General features: G+C 39.3%; 1 protein-coding gene across 1 annotated transcript in view; it reads left to right on the top strand.

Annotated features, from left to right (window-relative positions):
• NELF-B (negative elongation factor B) overlaps window positions 1-25,404 on the top strand; it is a gene marked incomplete at its 5' end in the record, with an annotated part of 239,586 nt that overhangs the window by 136,095 nt on the left and 78,087 nt on the right. Inside the window, 2 exon segments of the mRNA XM_070087477.1 lie at window positions 100-250; window positions 22,612-22,793. Coding sequence (XP_069943578.1) covers window positions 100-250; window positions 22,612-22,793 — 333 coding nt within the window.

Genomic DNA, 25,404 nt, shown 5'->3' on the forward strand with positions numbered 1-25,404 from the left:
TTAATAAACTTTTAATAAAGTTCTAACATTTTGAATTTTTATTTAATGTTTAAAAACATAATTTTAGCATACAAATAATTTGGAATCATCAATTGACAGTTATTCCGAGAACCTAAACTGGACCCCCAAATTGTCACAAAATTTTTGCCTGCTCTTGTGTCTTTGATGGTGGATGATGATGTGAGAAGATTTAATGCCAAGTTACCACTGGATGAGAGAGAATCTGCCATCACCATTATTGAACATTCTGGCAAGTACAAATGTTATTCTGTTAGTAAAGAGCATAACTCTTCCTTGGACTTAGACTAGCCAGTTAAAAAAATTAATTAGTCTGTAGATTTATCCGAGTCTTTCAGTAGCTGAATTCAATTATAGTACAAGGTTTGTACAAATCATACATGAGGCCACACAATTAGGGAAGGGAAGTTAAAAGAAGTACAAGGTATCATATATAAAAATATATATTGTACATATGTCTAGTAGTTTTTAGGGTATGTAAACCAATGATGTAGCTGGCAGGGGAACTGGAAAAGTGGCTGTTCTCCTGAGCACATTCTGTGCCTTATTTTGCCCTTGCCTTGTACATGTTTTGAAGCACTCAAAAAACATATCTGGAGCATTTGATCAGTCATAGAGTGCAAAAAGATCAGGTTGTCACCAGAATATCGATGTTTGGCAGAATGTTGTTATTATATTCTTATAAAGAAGTTACACATTTCTGAACTAGTTTAGCCCTTTGACTGTTTCTGTCGTATATATACTTCTTATGCGCCACCGTGTTTAACGTATATATACTCATAAATTCTAGTGGCTTCAAATCAAGCAGAAGAAAGCTGGTAGACCCACATGTGAGAGAATGGGTCTGTGTAGTCAGTGTGCACCATATAAAAAAAATTCTGGAGCACGCAGTGCATAATGAGAAAAAAAAGCTCCGACCGTGTTTCTGGATTAAAACGTCAACTTTGTGGTGCATTTTTGTATAGTATTTATGGTTGTATTCTCATTTTCTTGGTCTTATTTGATAGAATGGAAAACATATTATAGAAATAGAGGTGATTTTCATTGGTTTTACTATGAAAAGAACCTGGAAATGGAGGTCAAAGTAGGGGAAATGTTTGATTTTTGCCGGTGTTCAAAAGTAAACAATTGATGTCATTTTCCAATAAATGTCCAACTAGCCATTCTAATATGAAGTCATGAATGGGTTGACATTATTTGTACAATTATTACAGTATTGCAGTACAGTGGACCCTCGACAGACCCTTTCAGGGTCTGTCCCATAGATCTACAGCTTCATGTTGAGTGTCCAAACCATAGATCTACACCAAAATTCTAGCGCCGTCAAATTTAGCGAGAAAGCGCTCATAGGCCTACATGTGAGAGAACGGGTCTGCATGGTGGGTGTGCGCCATAAACAAAAAATCTAGGCGCCCGCATAGCATTGTGGGAACGCCGGCTCAGTTACCATTGTTCACCATGCCTCGTCGCAAGTCAGCTCTCACTCCCCGGAAAATTGGGACTCTCCTCTTCCTATCTGATAGTTCTGACACTGATGGAAGTGGAAATGATGAATTCTATGGCTTTGATCAGTTAGTGACCGAAAGGAATGACCAGGATATCAATAATAGTGCAGAAAACCCTGACGATCCTCAACCTTCTACCTCTGGTGTGGGCACTCGTAACTCACGGTCGGTTGTACCTCAACGCAAGAGAAAACTAATATTTTCACGTGGCCAGGCCTCTGACTTCAGTAATGATGATGACGTGGATTGTGATTTTATTGCGCTTGACGATCATTCGAGTAGTGATAGTGAGGAATCATATTCACCAGTGAAGCGTCGGTATGTGCGCCGCCTCATGCACTCGGGTAGTGTACCCTATGCTGTGCCCAGGGAACGGAGTACATCCCAGAGTACATCCCGGAGTACATCCCGTAGCCCTACACCAGGTTTAGATAGTGATAGTGAGGATGATGTGGCTACACTTGGCATGGATAGACCACAGGCATCAGTAGATGGTGGTAGTGGTGGTGGTAGTGGCACCGCCATGCATGACTCACCAGCCAAGGCTGGGACCCACGCTGCTGACTCAGTTCAAGGACAAAGCGGAGCGTCAGCCACCAGCCCACCACAACCACAACCACCCGCACAACCAGCCTATGATGTCCAGTATCCACCAGCAAACCGTATCTGGGATTGGCAGCAAAATCCCAATTTTGTTCCCAAGCCCCACCACTTTGATGACTCTCAAAGTGGAATTCTACCTACTTGTCCCCTTGGAACCACGACCAATGAACTGGAATTCTTTGAATTATTCTTTGACCAGCCATTGATGGAAACTATTGTCAGGGAAAGTAATAAGTATTTTGAGTACACCATGGCAAATACGATCATATCACCACAGTCAAGACTACACAGGTGGAAAGAGACAACTGTTGCAGAAATGTATTTGCTTTTTGCAACAATAATGCTTATGCCTCATGTCTATAAGCATAATATAAAAGCATACTGGTCCACAGATCGGCTAATTTCTACCCCGGTCTTCAGTGAAATCATCCCAGTGAACAGGTTTATCTTACTGTTACGTATGTTGCACTTCTCTGATAAAACCAGGCCTGACAGAAGTGACAGGTTATACAAGATTAGAAATCTTCTTCCTTTCAACACACCGGCCGTATCCCACCGAGGTGGGGTGGCCCAAAAGGAAAAACGAAAGTTTCTCCTTTTACATTTAGTAATATATACAGGAGAAGAGGTTACTAGCCCCTTGCTCCCGGCATTTTAGTTGCCTCTTACAATTCCCCATGGAGATAAGAGGAAATAAACAAGAATAAGAACTAGAAAGAAAATAGAAGAAAACCCAGAGGGGTGTGTATATATGTGCTTGTACATGTATGTGTAGTGTGACCTAAGTGTAAGTAGAAGTAGCAAGACGTACCTGAAATCTTGCATGTTCATGAGACAGAAAAAAGGACACCAGCAATCCTATCATGTAAAACAATTACAGACACTCACTAGGACGGTAACTTCCCTGGGCGGTTGCTGTCTACCAACCTGTTTTTTTCATGTATCTCAAACAAAAGTTCAGCATATACTTTTATCCATTCAAGAATCTTGTAATTGACGAGTCTTTGATTTTGTTCAAATGTAGACTGTCATTCAAGCAGTATATACCGAGCAAGAGGAAACGCTTTGGTATAAAACTGTTTGTACTCTGTGACTGTGACAGTGGCCTGGTGTTGGATATTGTTGTATACACGGGAAGTAAAACATTGAAAGATACCAAGATGTTATTGGGTATCTCAGGTGACGTAGTGAGAAACATGATGGCACCTTATCTTGGTAAGGGGCATACATTATATACCAATAACTGGTACACAAGCCCATTACTCAGTGATTTCATGCGAGTGAACAAGACAGATGTGTGTGGCACAGTGCGTTCTAATCGTAAACACATGCTCAGGCTCAACGCAGGTGCGCGTGGTGATGACGTGCAGGTGTTTACTGCCAATGACATCATGGCATTACGGTGGCATGACAAACGAGATGTCACATTGTTGACAACCATTCACCATAATGAAATGCAAGACAGTGGCAAAGTTGATCGACTGACTAATGAACATATTCGAAAACCAGTGACAGTGATTGATTATACACAAAACATGCGCTTGGCTGACAAATGTGACATGCAGATTGGTTTTGTTGATTGTGTTCGTAAGAGTTACAAGTGGTACATGAAACTTTTCTTCCATCTCATGGACATTTCAATGCTCAATGCATATAATATGTACCAAATAAAGATTGGCAACAGACCACCGTATGGTGAATTTTGTTTGTCTGTTATCAGACAACTCATAATGAAGTACCAGGTAAGAACACCTGCTATAAAACAAGGCCCTCGAACCCCTCAGGATATACCCAAGCATTTGAGGAGGGAAGGTGATCATTTCATAACACAGCTTCCTTCAACTCAGAAGAAATTTGCTCAGAAGAGATGCATCGTCTGTGCACAAACAAAACGATGGCAACAAAGACGCAAAGACACTCGGTTCATGTGTGAGGAATGTAAGGTGCCTCTGTGCATGGTGCCTTGTTTCAAGGAGTTCCACAAGCTCCAGCAGTTCTAAAACCATGTCCAGTGATTGTAAATATGTAAATATATGATAGAACATTAGTATTATACAAGATTTGTGCATGTTTATTGTAATAAACAACAGTGGTAAACAATAATATGATAATAACTTTAGTGCGGTTATTGTGTTCAATACAGTGAGTTTATATATATACATTATATACAGTATTGGTCTCTCAGGCCCCAAATGTTAGTAGGAAAAGAAAAAGATTGGAAAAGAAAAGAAAAAACTACAAAAACCGCGAAATAAAGTAATGCGCGTATGTGGAATTCATCGATGTTGCTGCCACCACATCATTTTGGACAAACTTCTTGGCACTGTATCTCAATAAGTACTGATCAGAATTTTTTTTTTGTCTTATTACCTTCACAAAAATATGCTCTTTAATTCTGTAAGAAAAAATAATTTTTTTTTTTTTTTTTCAAAATTTCTTGGACACTGGAGCACCACTTCAGATTTTGGCCTTGGACCTTGAAGGGGTTAAATCCGACTAGCGATACATTTTAACGCAAAAATTTTGCCTCAACTAGCGCTAAAAAACTCGACCAACACGATTCGTTCCGTCTGAGACGCGTCCACTTGTGGCCAGTGTTTACAAGCCAGCTAGCCACCGCGGTCCCATCCAAACATACAATCGGAACATGTCATATTATCACAGCGTTTTTAGTGATTGCACCTGCAAAATAAGTCACCATGGGCCCCAAGAAAGCTTCTAGTGCCAACCCTACAGCAAAAAGGGTGAGAATTACTATGCATATGAAGAAAGAGATCATTGCTAAGTATGAAAGTGGAGTGCGTGTCTCCGAGCTGGCCAGGTTGTACACAAAACCCCAATCAACCATCGCTACTATTGTGGCCAAGAAAATGGCAATCAAGGAAGCTGTTCTTGCCAAAGGTGCAACTATGTTTTCGAAACTGGGATCGCAAGTGATAGAAGATGTTGAGAGACTGTTATTGGTGTGGATAAATGAAAAACAGATAGCAGGAGATAGCATCTCTCAAGCGATCATATGTGAAAAGGCTAGGAAGTTGCATGAGGATTTAATTAGAAAAATGCCTGCAACTAGTGGTGATGTGAGTGAATTTAAGGCCAACAAAGGTTGGTTTGAGAGATTTAAGAATCGTAGTGGCATACATAGTGTGATAAGGCATGGTGAGGCTGCCAGTTTGGACCAAAAAGCAGCTGAAAAATATGTGCAGGAATTCAAGGAGTACATAGACAGTGAAGAATTGAAACCTGAACAAGTGTTTAATTGTGACACTGACAATGCTGTGAAGCACTTTAGGAATGTCATAAAGGAACGGGAGGTACAGGCCTCTATGGACAAATATGTTGTGTGACAGAGGTCCAGTGACTCAAGCTGGTCCTAGTGGCATTAAAAGAAGAAGGGAAGTAACCCCGGAAAAGGGCTTGATGCCTCAAGTCCTAATGGAACGGAATTCCCCTTCTAAACACTAACACCATCCACAGTCTCCCCTCTTCCCATCCCATCAGTCATCACCAGATCTTCAATAAAGGTAAGTGTCATGTAATTGTACATGTCTTTTTTAGTTTGTGTATATTAAAATTAATATTTCATGTGGTAAATTTTTTTTTTTTCAATACTTTTGGGTGTCTTGCACGAATTAATTTGATTTCCATTATTTTTTATGGGGAAAATTAACTCGACTAACGATAATTTTGATTAATGATGAGCTCTCAGGAACGGATTAATATCGTTGGTCGAGGGTCCACTGTAGTCTGCATAACAGTAAATCTTCTATTTTTTGTTTGAATAAAAATTCAAAATAGAAAGCAAGAGTAATATCAGAGGGGCCTGGAGACATGACTGATGAACAAAGAAAATGTTATTTTAGAGCCAGGAATGTCTGCATTGTTTATTCTGGACCTTATTTTGAAATTGTCATATTTTTTAAATTTCATGAAATTGGCCAAATTGCAAATTTCTGACCACGTTATTGGGTAGTTGAAATCGGTAAATGGGCAGTTTCTTGTACTCAATTGATAGAAAAAACGGAGTTCTAAAGAAATAACTATGAGTTTGGTCAACTGGAACAATGGAATTAGCCGAAAATAGGCCTCGAAGTGGGTGAAATCATCGACTTGTAAATATTGCCGAGGTTGCTAACTTCGCGAGAGCATAATTCCGTCAGTTTTCCATCAGGATTTCGTTCTTTTGGTATCATTACAATCGGGAAAAGATTCTCTATCATTTCATGAGAACAAATAATTTTTTGTTTCTTTTTTAAATTTTGCTTTACCAGGAGACACCTCAGGATTGGGGGTTGCGACAGTTAAGGGGTTAAAAGGATATTTGCTTGGCCAAAAATTTTCAGTTGTTTTATAAGGCAACTGGTTATTTTGAGTTGTCATAAAAGGAAGTATTATGCTGATTTATACTTGAAGCATTCTGCTTTGTCTCTATTATAACTACAAGTACTTTCAGACTCTGGTTGGAAAGGGAGCTTAGGGACTTGGCTCAAGTCCACAGTTACAGAGCAGGTACACAGTTTTTACTTTAGAGTGTATATTATGGATCAATAAAAATTGGTAGGTAGTAGGTTGGTAGACAGCAACCACCCAGGGAAGTACTACCGTCCTGCCAGATGAGTGTGAAACAGAAACCTGTAACTGTTTTACATGATGGTAGGATTGCTGGTGTCTTTTTGTCTCATAAACGCTAGATAACAGGGATATCTTGCTACTCCTACTTACACTTTGGTCACACTTCACAGACACGCACATGCATATATATATATACATACATCTAGGTTTTTCTTCTTTTTCTAAATAGCTCTTGTTCTTCTTTATTTCTTCTATTGTATATGGAGAAGTGGAAAAGAATCTTTCCTCCGTAAGCCATGCGTGTCGTATGAGGCGACTAAAATGCCGGGAGCAATGGGCTAGTAACCCCATCTCCTGTAAACATTTACTAAAAAAGAGAAGAAGAAAAACTTTATAAAACTGGGATGCTTGAATGTGCGTGGATGTAGTGCAGATGACAAGAAGAAGATGATTGCTGATGTTATGAATAAAAAGAAGTTGGGTGTCCCGGCCCTAAGCGAAACAAAACTGAAGGGGGTAGGGGAGTTTCGCTGGGGAGAAATAAATGGGATTAAATCTGGAATATCTGAGAGAGTTAGAGCTAAGGAAGGGGTAGCAATAATGTTGAAGGATCAGTTATGGAAGGAGAAAAGAGAAAATGAATGTCTAAATTCAAGGATTATGTGGATTAAAGTAAAGGTTGGATGCAAAAAGCGGGTCATAATAAGCATGTATGCACCTGGAGAAGAGAGGAATGTAGAGGAGAGAGAAAGATTTTGGGAGATGTTAAGTGAATGTATAGGAATCTTTGAACCAAGTGAGAGAGTAATTGTAGTAGGGGACCTGAATGCTAAAGTAGGAGAAACTTTTAGAGAGGGTGTGGTAGGTAAGTTTGGGGTGCCAGGTGTAAATGATAATGGGAGCCCTTTGATTGAACTTTATATAGAAAGGGGTTTAGTTATAGGTAATACATATTTTAAGAAAAAGAGGATAAATAAGTATACAAGATATGATGTAGGGCAAAATGACAGCAGTTTGTTGGATTATGTATTGGTAGATAAAAGACTGTTGAGTAGACTACAGGATGTACATGTTTATAGAGGGGCCACAGATATATCAGATCACTTTTTAGTTGTAGCTACACTGAGAGTAAAAGGTAGATGGGATACAAGGAGAATAGAAGCATCAGGGAAGAGAGAGGTGAAGGTTTATAAACTAAAAAAGGAGGCAGTTAGGGTAAGATATAAACAGCTATTGGAGGATAGATGGGCTAATGAGAGCATAGGCAATGGGGTTGAAGAGGTATGGGGTAGGTTTAAAAATGTGCAAAAGAAGAAAATTAAAAGTGAATACAGGAAAGAGTAAGGTAATGAGGATAACAAAAAGATTAGGTGATGATAGATTGGATATCAGATTGGAGGGAGAGTAAATGGAGGAGGTGAATGTATTCAGATATTTGGGAGTTGATGTGTCAGCGGATGGGTCTATGAAAGATGAGGTGAATCATAGAATTGATGAGGGGAAAAGGGTGAGTGGTGCACTTAGGAGTCTGTGGAGACAAAGAACTTTGTCCTTGGAGGCAAAGAGGGGAATGTATGAGAGTATAGTTTTACCAATGCTCTTATATGGGTGTGAAGCATGGGCGATGAATGTTGCAGCGAGGAGAAGGCTGGAGGCAGTGGAGATGTCATGTCTGTGGGCAATGTGTGGTGTGAATATTATGCAGAGAATTAGTAGTTTGGATGTTAGGAGGAAGTGCGGGATTACCAAAACTGTTGTCCAGAGGGCTGAGGAAGGGTTGTTGAGGTGGTTCGGACATGTAAAGAGAATGGAGCGAAACAGAGTGACTTCAAGAGTGTATCAGTCTGTAGTGGAAGGAAGGCGGGGTAGGGGTCGGCCTAGGAAAGGTTGGAGGGAGGGGGTAAAGGAGGTTTTGTGTGCGAGGGGCTTGGACTTCCAGCAGGCATGCGTGAGCGTGTTTGATAGGAGTGAATGGAGACAAATGGTTTTTAATACTTGACGTGCTGTTGGAGTGTGAGCAAAGTAACATTTATGAAGGGATTCAGGGAAACCGGCAGGCCGGACTTGAGTCCTGGAGATGGGAAGTACAGTGCCTGCACTCTGAAGGAGGGGTGTTAATGTTGCAGTTTAAAAACTGTAGTGTAAAGCACCCTTCTGGCAAGACAGTGATGGAGTGAATGATGGTGAAAGTTTTTCTTTTTCGGGCCACCCTGCCTTGGTGGGAATCGGCCAGTGTGATAATAAAAAAAAAAAAAAAAATGTAGTGTTAGAGTGTTCAGCAGAAGTTTGTGGTTACAGGAAAGTGGGTGCGGGAGGAAAGAGGAGCGATTGGTGGAATGATGATGTAAAGAGAGTAGCAAGGGAGAAAAAGTTAGCATATGAGAAGTTTTTACAAAGTAGAAGTGATGCCAGAAGGGAAGAGTATATGGAGAAAAAGAGAGAGGTTAAGAGAGTGGTGAAGCAATGTAGAAAGAGAGTAAATGAGAGTGGGTGAGATGTTATCAACAAATTTGTTGAAAATAAGAAAAAGTTTTGGAGTGAGATTAACAAGTTAAGGAAGCCTAGAGAACAAATGGATTTGTCAGTTAAAAATAGGAGAGGAGAGTTATTAAATGGAGAGTTAGAGGTATTGGGAAGATGGGGGGAATATTTTGAGGAATTGTTAAATGTTGATGAAGATAGGGAAGCTGTGATTTCATGTATAGGGCAAGGAGGAATAACATCTTGTAGGAGTGAGGAAGAGCCAGTTGTGAGTGTGGGGGAAGTTCGTGAGGCAGTAGGTAAAATGAAAGGGAGTAAGGCAGCCGGGATTGATGGGATAAAGATAGAAATGTTAAAAGCAGGTTGGGATATAGTATGGAAGAGGGTAAGGTACCTAGGGATTGGCAGAGAGCATGCATAGTTCCTTTGTATAAAGGCAAAGGGGAAAAAAGAGAGTGCAAAAATTATAGGGGGATAAGTCTGTTGAGTATACCTGGTAAAGTGTATGGTAGAGTTATTATTGAAAGAATTAAGAGTAAGACGGAGAATAGGATAGCAGATGAACAAGGAGGCTTTAGGAAAGGTAGGGGGTGTGTGGACCAGGTGTTTACAGTGAAACATATAAGTGAACAGTATTTAGATAAGGCTAAAGAGGTTTTTGTGGCATTTATGGATTTGGAAAAGACGTATGACAGGGTGGATAGGGGGGCAATGTGGCAGATGTTGCAGGTGTATGGTGTAGGAGGTAGGTTACTGAAAGCAGTGAAGAGTTTTTACGAGGATAGTGAGGCTCAAGTTAGAGTATGTAGGAAAGAGGGAGATTATTTCCCAGTAAAAGTAGGCCTTAGACAAGGATGTGTGATGTCACCGTGGTTGTTTAATATATTTATAGATGGGGTTGTAAGAGAAGTAAATGCAAGGGTCTTGGCTAGAGGCATGAGGCATGGAGTTAAAAGATAAAGAATCATACATAAAGTGGGAGTTGTCACAGTTACTCTTTGTTGATGACACCGTGCTCTTGGGAGATTCTGAAGAGAAGTTGCAGAGGTTGGTGGATGAATTTAGTAGGGTATGTAAAAGAAGAAAATTAAAAGTGAATACAGGAAAGAGTAAGGTTATGAGGATAACAAAAAGATTAGGTGATGAAAGATTGGATATCAGATTGGAGGGAGAGAGTATGGAGGAGGTGAATGTATTCAGATATTTGGGTGTGGATGTGTCAGCAGATGGGTCTATGAAAGATGAGGTGAATCATAGAATTGATGAGGGGAAAAGGGTGAGCGGTGCACTTAGGAGTCTGTGGAGACAAAGAACTTTGTCCTTGGATTCAAAGAGGGGAATGTATGGGAGTATAGTTTTACCAACGCTCTTATATGGGTGTGAAGCATGGGTGATGAATGTTGCAGTGAGGAGAAGGCTGGAGGCAGTGGAGATATCATGCCTGAGGGCAATGTGTGGTGTGAATATAATGCAGAGAATTCGTAGTTTGGAAGTTAGGAGGAGGTGCGGGATTGCCAAAACTGTCGTCCAGAGGGCTGAGGAAGGGTTGTTGAGGTGGTTCTGATATGTAGAGAGAATGGAGCGAAACAGAATGACTTCAAGAGTGTATCAGTCTGTAATGGAAGGAAGGCGGGGTAGGGGTCGGCCTAGGAAAGGTTGGAGGGAGGGGGTAAAGGAGGTTTTGTGTGCGAGGGGCTTGGACTTCCAGCGGGCATGCATGAGCATGTTTGATAGAAGTGAATGGAGACAAATGGTTTTCAATACTTGACATGCTGTTGGAGTGTGAGCAAAGTAACATTTATGAAGGGATTCAGGGAAACCGGCAGGCGGGACTTGAGTCCTGGAGATGGGAAGTACAGTGCCTGCACTCTGAAGGAGAGGTGTTAATGTTGCAGTTTAAAAACTGTAGTGTAAAGCACCCTTCTGGCAAGACAGTGATGGAGTGAATGATGGTGAAAGTTTTTCTTTTTCGGGCCACCCTGCCTTGGTGGAAATCGGCCAGTGTGCTAATAATAAAAAAAAAAATTGAAAACTTTTCTCAAGTGATTGTAATGTCTTTCAATTAGTTGATAAGGTCACCACAATACATGTGTGACTGGCTTGTGGTACAGTAGGTTAGACAGGTATTTCTTTAGTGTACGTGCCAACCTAAAGTGATAAGCCTCTGGGGGATGTTGGCTTTGTGCATTTTTAGATAACTCATAAAGCCTGATTGGTCTTAGGTGCTAGGTAAGAGATATAGCATCTTCTTAAATTGTTTCATGTTGTGAAGCATGCTACAGGCTTGGCTAAGAAATATCTTATTTGCCTGAAACCACTGGTATACCATAAGCCAGTCACATCTAAAGTACTCAAGTGACTTCATTAACTCAGTGAAAGACAGTAACATCACGAACAAAAGCTAGCCAGTTTTTACATGAAAATCTTTTTTTCAATAATGTTCTCACTACACAAGCCATCACACTGTTACATAACAAAATTAATAACAATTTCTTTTACCTGATCAGTGTTCTCCCACCAAAAAAAAAAATTTACCATCATTCATTCATTTGCTTCCTTGTCAGAATGTTCTAACATCACAATTCATCTGGCCTTTTGAGGTGCAACAGACCCACCCCTCCTTCACTGCCGTTCCTACCTTCAGGACTTAAGTCCAGCTAACTGGTGTCCTTAAATCCCTTCACATATTTTACTTTACTCTTCAACAGCACGTCCATTAAGACCCACTAGTCTCCACTCATTCCAATTTAACACTCAAAAGCCTTTTCTACCCCTCCCTCCAACCATTCCAGGAATGATCCCTACCCCTCCTACCTTCCACTCCTGATTTATACTCTCTCTTTGTCATTGTGTCCCTCTCCATCCTTTCAAAATGTCCAAACCACTGCAACAACCCCTCCTTAGTCCTCTGAATTATACTCTTGGCCACCTTACACCATCTTCCAATTTTAAATCCTGTACATAGTATTTACACTACACATTGTTCTCAGACATGGTATCTACACTGTCTCCAGCTCCCTTCTTGCTACAACATTCACAACCCATGCTTCATAACCATATAAAAGTGTTGGGACCACCATACACTTAGTATTTTTTTTTCCTTCATCAGTATTCTTTCTTTCCAGACCCATTCTTTCTTTCATAGACCCATATACAGTGGACCCTTGCCTAACGCTATTAATCCGTTCCTGAGAGCTCAACGTTAGGCGAAATTATTGTTAGGCGAATTAATTTTCCCCATAAGAAATAATGGAAATCAAATTAATCCGTGCAAGACACCCAAAAGTATGAAAAAAAAATTTTTTTACCACATGAAATATTAATTTTAATACACACAAACTGAAGAAGACATACACAGTTACATGACACTTACCTTTATTGAAGATCTGGTGATGATTGATGGGATGGGAGGAGGGGAGAGTATGGATGGTCTTAGTGTTTAGAAGGGGAATCCCCTTCCATTAGGACTTGAGGTAGCAAGTCCTTTTCCGGGGTTACTTCACTTCTTCTTTTAATGCCACTAGGACCAGCTTGAGAGTCACTGGACCTCTGTCGCACAACATATCTGTCCATAGAGGCCTGTACCTCTCGTTCCTTTATGACTTTCCTAAAGTGTTTCACAACATTGTCAGTGTAATAGTCACCAGCACGGCTTGCAATAGCTGTGTGAGGGTGATTTTCATCCATAAAGGTTTGCACTTCAAGCCACTTTGCACATATTTCCTTAATCTTTGAAGTAGGCAACTTCCTCAGTTTCTCTATCCCCTCCTCCGAAGCAGTTTCCTCAGGTGTGGCCTCTTGCTGTTGAAGATGATCTAGCAGCTCATCAGTGGTTAGTTCTTCATTGTCCTCCTCCACCAACTCTTCCACATCCTCCCCACTAACCTCCAACCCCAAGGACTTCCCCAATGCCACAATTGATTCCTCAAATGCATACGCTTCTCAGGGTTAGCCTCAAATCCTTCAAAATCCCTTTGGTCTACACATTCTGGCCACAGTTTCTTCCAAGCAGAGTTCAAAGTCCTCTTAGTCACTCCCTCCCAAGCCTTACCTATAAGGTTTACACAATTGAGGATATTAAAGTGATCTCTCCAAAACTCTCTTACAGTCAAATGAGTTTCTGAGGTCACTACAAATCACCTTTCAAACAGAGCTTTTATGTACAGTTTTTTGAAGTTTGCAGTGACCTGCTGGTCCATGGGCTGCAGGAGAGGAGTGGTATTAGGAGACAAAAGCTTGATCTTAATGAAGCTCATGTCTGCAGAAAGTCACTCTGCCACATCTGAAGGATGACCAGGAGCATTGTCTAATACCAGGAGGCACTTAAGGTCAAATTTATTTTCAATTAGGTAATTTTTCACAGTGGGGGCAAATGCATGGTGTAACCAGTCATAGAAAAATTCCCTAGTGACCCATGCCTTACTGTTTGCCCTCCACAACACACACAAATTAGCCTTGAGGATATTCTTTTGCCTGAACGCTCTGGGAGTTTCAGAGTGATACACCAATAAAGGCTTCACTTTGGAATCACCACTAGCATTGGCACACATCAACAAAGTAAGCCTGTCTTTCATAGGCTTAAGTCCTGGGAGTACCTTTTCCTCCTGAGTAATGTAGGTCCTGCTTGGCATTTTCTTCCTAAACAGGCCTGTTTCATCACAATTAAACACTTGTTCATGTTTCAGTCCTTCACTGTCTATGTACTCCTTGAATTCATGCACATATTTTTCAGCTGCTTTGTGGTCCGAACTGGCAGCCTCGCCATGCCTTATCACACTATGTATGCCACTACTCTTCTTAAATCTCTCAAACCAACCTTTGCTGGCCTTAAATTCACTCACATCACCACTAGTTGCAGGCATTTTTCTAATTAAATCCTCATGCAACTTCCTAGCCTTTTCACATATGATCGCTTCAGAGATGCTATCTCCTGCTATCTGTTTTTTGTTTATCCACACCAATAACAGTCTCTCAACATCTTCTATCACTTGCGATCTCTGTTTCGAAAACAAAGTTGCACCTTTGGCAAGAACAGCTTCCTTGATTGCCGTTTTCTTGGCCACAGTAGTAGCGATGGTTGATTGGGGTTTACTATACAACCTGGCCAGCTCGGAGACACGCACTCCACTTTCATACTTAGCAATGATATCTTTCTTCATATCCATAGTAATTCTCACCCTTATTCCTGTAGGGTTGGCACTAGAAGCTTTCTTGGGGCCCATGGTCACTTATTTTGCAGGTGAAATCACCGAAAACGATGTGATAATACGAAATGTTCTGATTGTATGCTTGGATGTGACCGCGGAGGCTGGCTTGTAAACACTGCCACCCACGGAACAAGTGAGACTGGCTCAGGCCGCACATGGATGCGTCTCGAACGAATCGCGTTGAGCGAGTTTTTTAGCGCTAGGCGAGGCAAAATTTTTGCATTAAAATGTATCTCTAAGCGGATTTAACGTTATGCGATGCCATCGTTAGACGAGGGTCCACTGTACTGATATGTCCACTCACAAATACCTAAATATGATACATCCACTTCCTCCATACTTTCCTCCCCTTGAATCTGATCTTCAGTCTTGTATAGTAAAAGGACACAAGTGCAACTAATGTGACAATTTTATTGTGGCAACGTTTCGCTCTCCAGGAGCTTTGTCAAGCCGTTACAAACAGTACGTGGACACATAGGGTATATATAGGCTAAGAGTGAGGTGCAATGCTAGTGGTAGTAGTACACGTCCTCCATCACAAATCCAGCATCATTGGGACCTGTAGTGTGCCGGATTACTGAGTTTGCCGAATTACAGAGTGGTTAAGTTTGAATACACTTAATAAAATTAACCAACTTGACTTACACAGTTCATTGAACATCGGCAAAAATCGAACATTTCCGCTACTTTGAGCTCAATTTCAAGGTACTTTTCGTCATGAAAGCAATCAAAATTATGTCTATTTGTGTAATATATCATCCATTATATCAAATGAGTCCAAAAAATGAGAATACGACCATAAAAACCATACAAAAATATACTGCAAAGAGGCGGCTAATGGCTGAGAAGTGAACTCCCTTATTTATCGTCCGTCATTTTTATTTTTGTACGTTAAGAATCATCTTTCCTTCATACATTACCAAAAATCACATATGGCAAGCCCAAGCCAGGTACTGGAAATAAGTCACTTTGTCTGACTTTTCTGGGTTATCCTAGGTTCTCTATACATACACTGCTATGTATGATAATCTATGTAACTGTATTTGTGTATACCTGAATAAACTTATTTACTTCTAGTCTGTCAACTGAGTACAAGAAACCACCCATTCAGTTATTTCAACTACCCAATAAAGTGGTCAGAAATTGGCAATTTGGCAGATTTCACACAAATTTCAACAGATGCCAATTTCAAAATAGGGTCCAGAATAAACAATGCAGACATTCCTGGCACTAAAATAACATTTTCTCTGTTCATTAGTCACGGCTACAGGCCCCTCTTATATTATTACTCTTGCTTACCATTTGGAATTTTTATTCACAAAAAATAGAAGATTTACTGTTATGCAGACTGCTGCATTATTGTAATAATTGTATAAATAATGTCAATCCATTCTTGAGTCCGTACTGGAATTTGGACTGGCAGGCGGACAGGTATTGGACGGTGATGTCATTTGTTTACTCTTGAGCTTCGCTAAAGAATAGAACATTTTCGCTAGTGTAAGCGCAATTTCAAGGTACTTTTCGTCATGAAAGCAATCAAAATCATATCTATTTCTGTAATATATCTTTCATTCTATTAAATGAGACCGAGAAAATGAGAATATAACCATAACAACCATACAAAAATATACCGCTAAGCGGCCGCTAATGGCTGAGAAGTGAACTCCGGTATTTATGGTCTGATTTCTTTCATTTTTGGTGTACTTGAAGAAGTATCTTTCCCTCATACATTGCCCAAGATTGAATAAGATAACTCAACAAACAACTGAGAAAATAATATAATAATAATAATAATAATAATAATAATAATAATATCTTTATTTACTACACATACATGTACAAGGTATACAGGCTTAGCTGACATCAGTAAGTAAGTAAGTAAGTTTATTCAGGTATACACAGATACAATTACATAGAATTATCATACATAGCAGCATATGTGTAGAGAACCTAGGATAACCCAAAAATGTCAGAGTGACTTATTTCCATTGGGGTCCTTTTACCTTATTATTATAATATAAATGTTATAATATTTTCTTATTATTCTATAATGAAGATAACATCTTATTATCATACTAAAAAGACTATCTACTACACCAGGGTCATTAAGACTATCTACAATACGAGTGACATACTACTGTATAGAAAGGCACTTGTTATGCTGAGTATTTCAAGAAAATTAGGTCAGTGTCCCAGGATAACACCCACACTAGTCGGCTAACACCCAGGTACCCATTTACTGATGGGTAAACATAGACAACAGGTGTAAGGAAACACGCCTAATGTTTCTACCCTGGCTGGGAATCGAATATTTACCAAAAATCATATATGGCTAATCCAAGCCAGGTACTAAAAATATGCCACGTTGACTTTTTTGGGGTTATCCTAGGTTCTCTACACATATGCTGCTATGTGTGATAATCTATAGAGAGAAAATAACTTTTTTGTTTCAGGTTTATGGTGGAGTACGAGTGTATATCATAGTTAGCCCTGTGCTATACTCCGTTTTCTCTAATATAAGCCACCAAGACAAGGATAGGAGAATGGTATTTGTTTACCACATCCTCTTCATAACTCTGTCAAACTTCTCGGTGTTATGCCAAATATTATTCATTCTGGAGTATTTAACATGTTTTATGTTATTTATATTGTTTCTTATGTTATATTAGATCAATTGTGATAGGCAAATAAGCTGTAGTGTTGATATTAGCGTAATAATAAAGCATATTCTCCTGCTTCATGAGACTGAGCTCATGGCAACTGACAGTGGCTTCAAAGCCACCTTATCTTTAATGGATAATGTACTGTGTAGGTGCTTTGCATAATGAGAAGCATTTCTTTTATTCATTGGAACCATGGCTAGGGCTAAAAGTAAGCAGGTTAAAACAATAAATGGAGAAAAAGAAATTGGAATGACTTATGCAGAAAGTACTGCCACCAAACAGTAGCAGCAGGTTGGTGTGGCGACCCTGGAAATTTGAAATTATGCTAGCCAAAATTAGTGCTGAATAACTGAAGGAACCGAATAACTGATTGCCGGATTTGTGATGGCGGACCTGTAGTAGTAGTAGCGATATAATTTGTAGTAGTAGTAGTAGTAATACAATATGTTAGAACAATTAGCTTGCACATGAGTAAAAGGATATAAAAGCTATTACTTGGGTAACATAAAAATAGGTTAGACAAATATTTCTATTGGAGGCTGGATAGAGAAGGCCTGTTTCAGTGTTCATTCTCTGTAAAGTTATAAGTCTTCCCAACAGCCAGGTTGCACTGGATGTTTCTAAAGCACTTTCACAAGCTAACACCAGAGTCACCATCACTTCCAGCACTTCAATAAAGGATCTAACCAGAACAAAATCCAAGCACCACGAACAAGTCAACACGGGTTTACACTATACCCTGTGGAGGCTGCAACATGATTTATGTAGGTGAAACAGCAAAAAACCTCTACACCTGCCTCAATGAACACATTTATGCATGTAGGAACGATAACTTGAACAACGCCTGTGTACAACACCGAAATTCCACCAATTATCTTGTGAAATTCAGGGACGCCCAATTAGTGATCAAAGAAACTAATTTCCTCAGATGCAAGTGCCCTGAATCTTCACTAATAGCTGTTTCTAATACAATTAAACAAAATAAAGGCAGATTCACCATCTCTGAAGTCTTAGCAAGAATCCTCCTGAAAACAGTAAACCCTGCCATCACATAGTCTCTCCTGTTAATACTACACAAAGCACATTACAGAGAATGAACATTGAAACAGGCCTTCTCTATCCAGCCTCCAATAGAAATATTTGTCTAACCTATTTTTATGTTACCCAAGTAATAGCTTTTATATCCTTTTACTCGTGCAACTTAATTGTTCTAACATGTTGTATTACTGCTACTACTACTACTACTACTACTACTACTACTACAACTTACAACACTACTACTACCACTGCCACTAGTATTGCACCTCACTCTGAGCCTATATATACCCTCTGTGTCCATGTACTGTTTGTAACGGCTTGACAAAGCTCCTGGAGAGCGAAACGTTGCCACAATAAAAATGTCACATTAGTTGCACTTGTGTCCTTTTACTTTACACATTGTCGGTAATTCTACCAACTTTATTACGATCTTCAGTCTTTCATTACCTAGAGTTTTTGTTACTCTTTTCACCTTGCTCTTGTCTATGTTTACTTTTAATTTCTTTATTTTACATTTTTTTAACATACTGGCTGTCACCCACTGAAGCAGGGTGACCTGCAAAAAGAAATGCTTTCACCATCATTCACTCGTATCATTGTCTTGCAAAAGGTGCATAGATACGACAGCTCAGATATCCCTCCAAACAGCAAGTATTCCCCTACTCCTCCTTTTGAGAGCAGGCACTGTATTTCCCACCTCCAGGACTCAAGTCCAGCTAACCGGTTTCCCTGAATCACAGGGAATCACAGAATGTTACCATGCTTCCACCACATCATGCGCTGAATGACCCACATGAGTTTAGCACTTAACATGAAATATATATATCTATACATAATTTGATTAGAAACTACCATTATCATTTACCTGGCACCTTAAACTTATCTACTATGCAATCTACAGCATAAGAACATAAGAAAGAAGAAACACTGCAATAGGCCTACTGGCCTATGCGAGGCAGCTCCAATTCTCATACCGGCTTAAGCCAATGCCTTGACCTAGTGAGGTCAGACACATCACTTAAGGGAGGAGCAGTGCATCCGACCTAGTAGCACAAGCTAGTCAGGTCCAACTCACACCCACCCACACCCACTCATGTATTTATCCAACCTATTTTTCAAACTACACAACGTCTTAGCGTCTATGATGGTACTCGGGAGTTTGTTCCACTCATCCACAACTCTATTACCAAACCAGCGCTTTCCTATATCCTTCCTGAATCTGAATTTTTCCAGTTTAAAGCCATTGCTGCAAGTCCTGTCTATGTTAGATATTTTTAGCATGCTATTTACATCCCCTTTATTAATTCCTGTTTTCCATTTATACACCTCAATCATATCCCCCCTAATTCTATGCCTTTCTAAGAGAGTGCAGGTTCAGGGCCCTCAGTCTAGCCTCATAGGGAAGATTTCTGATACATGGGATCAACTTTGTCATCCTCCTCTGTACATTTTCCAGTGCATTTATATCCATTCTGTAATACAGTGACCAAAACTGCGCAGCATAATCTAAATGAGGCCTAACCAAAGATATATAGAGTTGAAGAACAACCTGAGGACTCCTGTTATTTATACTTCTTGCTATGAAGCCAAGGATTTTGTTAGCTTTATTGCGAACACTAATGCACTGTTGTCTAGGTTTTAGATTACTACTAACCAGAACCCCTAAATCCTTTTTGCAATCTGTAATATTAAGATCTATATTATTTAGTTTATATGTGACATAGTTATTTTCCTGTCCAACATTTAGAACTTTGCATTTATCTATATTAAACTGCATCTGCCACTTCTCCGACCACTGCATCAGTCTATTCAAATCATCCTGGAGTGCTCTAACATCCTTATTAGAATGAATTGGACGGCCTATTTTGGTGTCATCAGCAAATTTGCTAATGTCGCTATTTATTCCCTCATATATATCGTTTATGTAGATTGTGAACAACAAGGGGCCCAACACTGACCCCTGTGGAGCACCGCTTGTGACATGCCCCCATTCTGATTTCTCCTCATCTATGCAAACTCTGCTGCCTATTCGTCAACCATGCCTTTACCCAGGAAAAAATTTCTCCTCCTATTCCATGTGCCTTAAGTTTCCTCAGTAGCCTCTGATGTGGAAATCTATCAGAAGCCTTACTGAAGTCCATATACACAATATCATATTCAATACCATGATCTACCTCCTCAAATACCTGAGATTCATTAATCAATATATGCCTTTCGAGATGGCTACGAATTGCTTCGGCAATTATTGATTCCATAAATTTTCCCACTATGGAGGTAAGGCTTATTGGTCTATGGTTCAAAGCTAAGGACCTGTCACCTGCCTTGTAAATAGGTATTACATTTGCCATTTTCCACTTGTTAGGCACTATACCCGTTTATAGTGATATATTGAAAAGATTAGCCAAAGGTATGCTAAGTTCCTCTTTACATTCCTTTAACACCCTTGCAAACAGTTCATCAGGGTCTGGGGATTTATTAGCATTTAATTTCTCTGTTTGTCTGAGGATCATGTTACTAGTTACTGCAATCATGCATAGTTTATTATCATCCTGTTCTACATTATTTATTATTTCTGAAATTTCGCTAGTATCTTCCTGAGTAAAAACTGAGAGGAAGTAAGAATTGAAAATTTAACACATTTCCTTATCACTGTCAGTGATCTGACCTGAGTTACTCTTAAGTGGGCATATCTTGTCCCTAATCTTACTGTTGTCTCCCCAAAAGAACCCTTTTGAGTTAGTCTTCGAATCCCTTGCAACCTTAGCCTCATAATCCCTTTTTACTTTCCTTATTCCCTTTTTTATTTCTCTCTTTAATTGAATATATTGATTTCTTAACTGCCCATCCCCTCTTTTGATATGCCTATATATGCCTCTCTTTTGACCATTGAGATATTTTAATCTATTGTTCATCCATTTGGGATCATTTTTGTTAGATCTAATTTCCCTACTCGGAACAAAAGTTGTCTGGGCAGCTAGAACTATGCTCTGAAAAACGTCAAAATGGCAACTAAGATCTACTTGAGCATTTATATCATCCAGAATAATTATTCTCTCAATTGATTCGAAGCTCCTTAAAAATTCGCTTTAACATTTTTCAAAATCTCTCTCCCTCTCTCTGTCTAGGGACATAAACACTTAATATAACCTGCTTCTCACTTTCCACCTTTATTCTACTTCTTGTAATTCTTTAATTTAAACACTTAAACCCCCTTTTTTTCTTTTTGTAGTTGATCATTTAATATTATTGGTAATCATTCAGCCTTTGTTCTTTCATTTACACCCAATTTAATCCCATTTACTTCCTATTTATTTATTTACTTCCCATTTAAATTCTCCCACACCTGTTAGCTTTGTTTCACTTCCTGCCACAATATCCTGCTTCTTTTCATTTATAACATTAACCATCAATTCCTTCTTCTCATCTGTACTGAATCCACTCATATTCAAACAACCTTGCTCTAAAATTTCTTTCTTTGTTCCTTTTAGTAATTGATTCAGTAGAATGGGGTTACAAACCCTTTGCTCTTGGCATTTTAGCCACCTTCTATAAAACACATTACTTTTAGAGGAAGAATTCTAATCCCCATGGAAATGAAAGGAAGCACTTCATGAGCAAGAAGTTTTAAGAAATTAGATACAAAACATCCATACTTATTATTGCACCTATTACATACATAGAACATTTAACTCTGATATTAACCCTCCCCTCAAACATCTCCTTGCCAACCTCAACAGAACACATGACCATAACACAAGGCACAGATCACTCTTTGATGTTCCTCGTGTCCATCTCACGCTATGCAAAAACTCAATGCACATAAAAGGCCCTAAAATCTGGAATTCATTACCTGTAAATATAAAAGAAACACTACCTGTTTATAAATTCTAAGTCTCTACTCAAAGATCACTTACTCACTCAAAACCAAATAAATACTGAATAACTGAACCTTATAAATTGTATATCCTATATGTTACTCACAATTATATCACACAAATGTTAAACCTAGGACCCAATCTAACTTTATTATTTTTTTAAATACACTACCTAACAGAATACTCCATTCTACTGAATGTACAGCAATGCAAGCAACCATATGACCTGTCTTTATAATACTCATTTGTGCATTATAGTTATCTGTTTACAATAATGATTTATCACTGATTTCATCATTGCTTAGTTAATCTTAAGTTAATTTTAAGCCAGCCCGTAATGCTATGCATATAAGTGGCTTTGGCATGCTGCTCTTACCTTTATTTTTTGTACCTCTGTAAGTATGCTTAAATTACTAAATAAAAAAAAAATAAAAAATAAAGAAGCGAAGTCAAGATGATTATCTTTACACATATATGCATGCACGATCGCATGTGTAATATGTTTTGTGTCTAAGTAGGAAATACTAATTAGATTTGCCTGTCATTTTATGTGTTCACAAAACAGTATTACAGTTATGTAATGCTAGTGCAGTATAGCTCTTGTTCATTACAGTTTTGAAAAACTCATTCTAATTTATATTGCCAACAGGTCCTCCCCCAGATGCTTACCAAGCTTATCTCCAGGAGAGCAGTGTTGCCTGCATATTGGCTATGTATTATACACTCCACACGGCCACACGCAAGGACAAGACTGCTCTCATGCGTGTACTAGGTACACTTGCAACATGTCACCAAGACAGAGCTTTTCAAGATACCTTTCTTCACTCCTTGGTTAGTTTACCTCATTTTGCAAAACTGAAGATTTATTTTTATTTATTATCACACTGGCCGATTCCCACCAAGGCAGGGTGGCCCAAAAAAGAAAAACTTTCACCATCATTCACTCCATCACTGTCTTCCCAGAAGGGTGCTTTACACTACAGTTTTTAAACTGCAACATTAACACCCCTCCTTCAGAGTGCAGGCACTGTACTTCCCATCTCCAGGACTCAAGTCCGGCCTGCCGGTTTCCCTGAACCCCTTCATAAATGTTACTTTGCTCACACTCCAACAGCACGTCAAGTATTAAAAACCATTCGTCTCCATTCACTCCTATCAAACACGCTCACGCACGCCTGCTGGAAGTCCAAGCCCCTCGCACACAAAACCTCCTTTACCCCCTCCCTCCAACCTTTCCTAGGCCGACCCCTACCCCGCCTTCCTTCCACTACAGACTGATACACTCTTGAAGTCATTCTGTTTCGCTCCATTCTCTCTACATGTCCGAACCACCTCAACAACCCTTCCTCAGCCCTCTGGACAACAGTTTTGGTAATCCCGCACCTCCTCCTAACTTCCAAACTACGAATTCTCTGCATTATATTCACACCACACATTGCCCTCAGACATGACATCTCCACTGCCTCCAGCCTTCTCCTCGCTGCAACATTCATCACCCATGCTTCACACCCATATAAGAGTGTTGGTAAAACTATACTCTCATACATTCCCCTCTTTGCCTCCAAGGACAAAGTTCTTTGTCTCCACAGACTCCTAATTGCACCACTCACCCTTTTCCCCTCATCAATTCTATGATTCACCTCATCCTTCATAGACCCATCCGCTGACACGTCCACTCCCAAATATCTGAATACATTCACCTCCTCCATACTCTCTCCCTCCAATCTGATATCCAATCTTTCATCACCTAATATTTTTGTTATCCTCATAACCTTACTCTTTCCTGTATTCACTTTTAATTTTCTTCTCTTGCACACCCTACCAAATTCATCCACCAATCTCTGCAACTTCTCTTCAGAATCTCCTAAGAGCACAGTGTCATCAGCAAAGAGCAACTGTGACAACTCCCACTTTATGTGTGATTCCTTATCTTTTAACTCCACGCCTCTTTTAATTATTTTATTTAATTATTTTATTTTATTTAATTATTTTAATTATTCTGTTTGTTTACTGTATAGTTTTGTATATCTCATCTGCAGAGTTGCAAATCCTAATCAACCCATCTTACTCCATTCTTTCTATAGAACCAAATCATTGCAGAAACTCACTCCCATTATTTGACTATGCCATTCTGTGGTCTTCCTTATTCTCTGCATAATATTTCCATCACACTTTGATCTCAGACAAGATACTTTCAATGCCTCCAGCCTGTGCTCCAACCTTCTCCTTGCTGCAATATTTGAAGATCATGCTTCATGCTTTTAATTTTTTACCTTTTCCATTCTGTGATTTATCTCATTCTTCATATGCCCTCCTGTTGATACTTGTATGGTATAATTTATCTCACCAAATTATGGTCAAATAAATTTGTAGAACAATACATTAACTTTGTATCAACAATGAAGATACTTGCTTTATTGCTGTCTCTGCCTACCGCAGCTTCTCCCAGTAGGTACCTTCAATGTGAAACAGATGTTCTACAACCACGGAGCTGTAAGGGATAATTAATTATAAATATAATTACCCCTAAGGGGTGTTATTCAGCATATCTCAAGAACTGATTGCTGAAGTTATACGTACTGGTTTGGGCATCAAAAGCCCATGGGTCACCGGGTTATGGTACCATCAACTAAGACTTACTCAAGCTCGTGTGGCGTCATAAGTAAGTTTATTTAGGTATGCACAAATGAAGTTACATAGATTATCATACATAGCAGCATATGTTTGGAGAACCTAGGATAACCCAAAAAAGTCAGACAGACTTATTTCCATTAGGGTCCCTGTACCCTGTACCATATGGTACAATGTACCATAAGTTATTATGTACCATATGGTACAATGTACCATATGGTACAATGTACCATATGGTACATTGTACCATATGGTATCATTGTATCATATACCATTGTATGATATGGCATCATTGTACCATATGGTACCATTGTACCATATAGTACAATGTACCATATGGTTCAAAACCACAGAATTCCTCTTCAGATCCACTTCCATCAGTCTTAGAACTATAAGTTGGGAAGAGGAGAGCCAGAATTCTCCCGGGGAGTGAGAGCTTCCTTGCCGCCAGGCATGGTGAACAAAGCTACAGTTGACCCTCGGGTAACTCCTTTAATCCATTCCAGTGAGCTAGCCTTTAGCCGAATTAATTTTCCCCTTAAGAAATAATGGGAATCCAATTAATCCGTTTCAGACAGCCAAAAGTATTAACAAAAAATATTTGTTTTAAAGATTAAATATAAATATACAAACAGAAAACAATGACAAATAAATATAAAGCACTAATAAAATGGATAAATGAACATTTAACATCACACTTACCTTTATTGACTCTTGTTGGTGTATGGAAGACACATAGGAGGCAAGAGGAAGGCAAGTTTATTATGCTTCAACATGATGCTAATATCATCTCTATGGCTTATTTATCTAT

This window comes from Cherax quadricarinatus, chromosome 22 (assembly GCF_038502225.1).
Source record: "Cherax quadricarinatus isolate ZL_2023a chromosome 22, ASM3850222v1, whole genome shotgun sequence".
NCBI lineage: Eukaryota > Metazoa > Arthropoda > Malacostraca > Decapoda > Parastacidae > Cherax > Cherax quadricarinatus.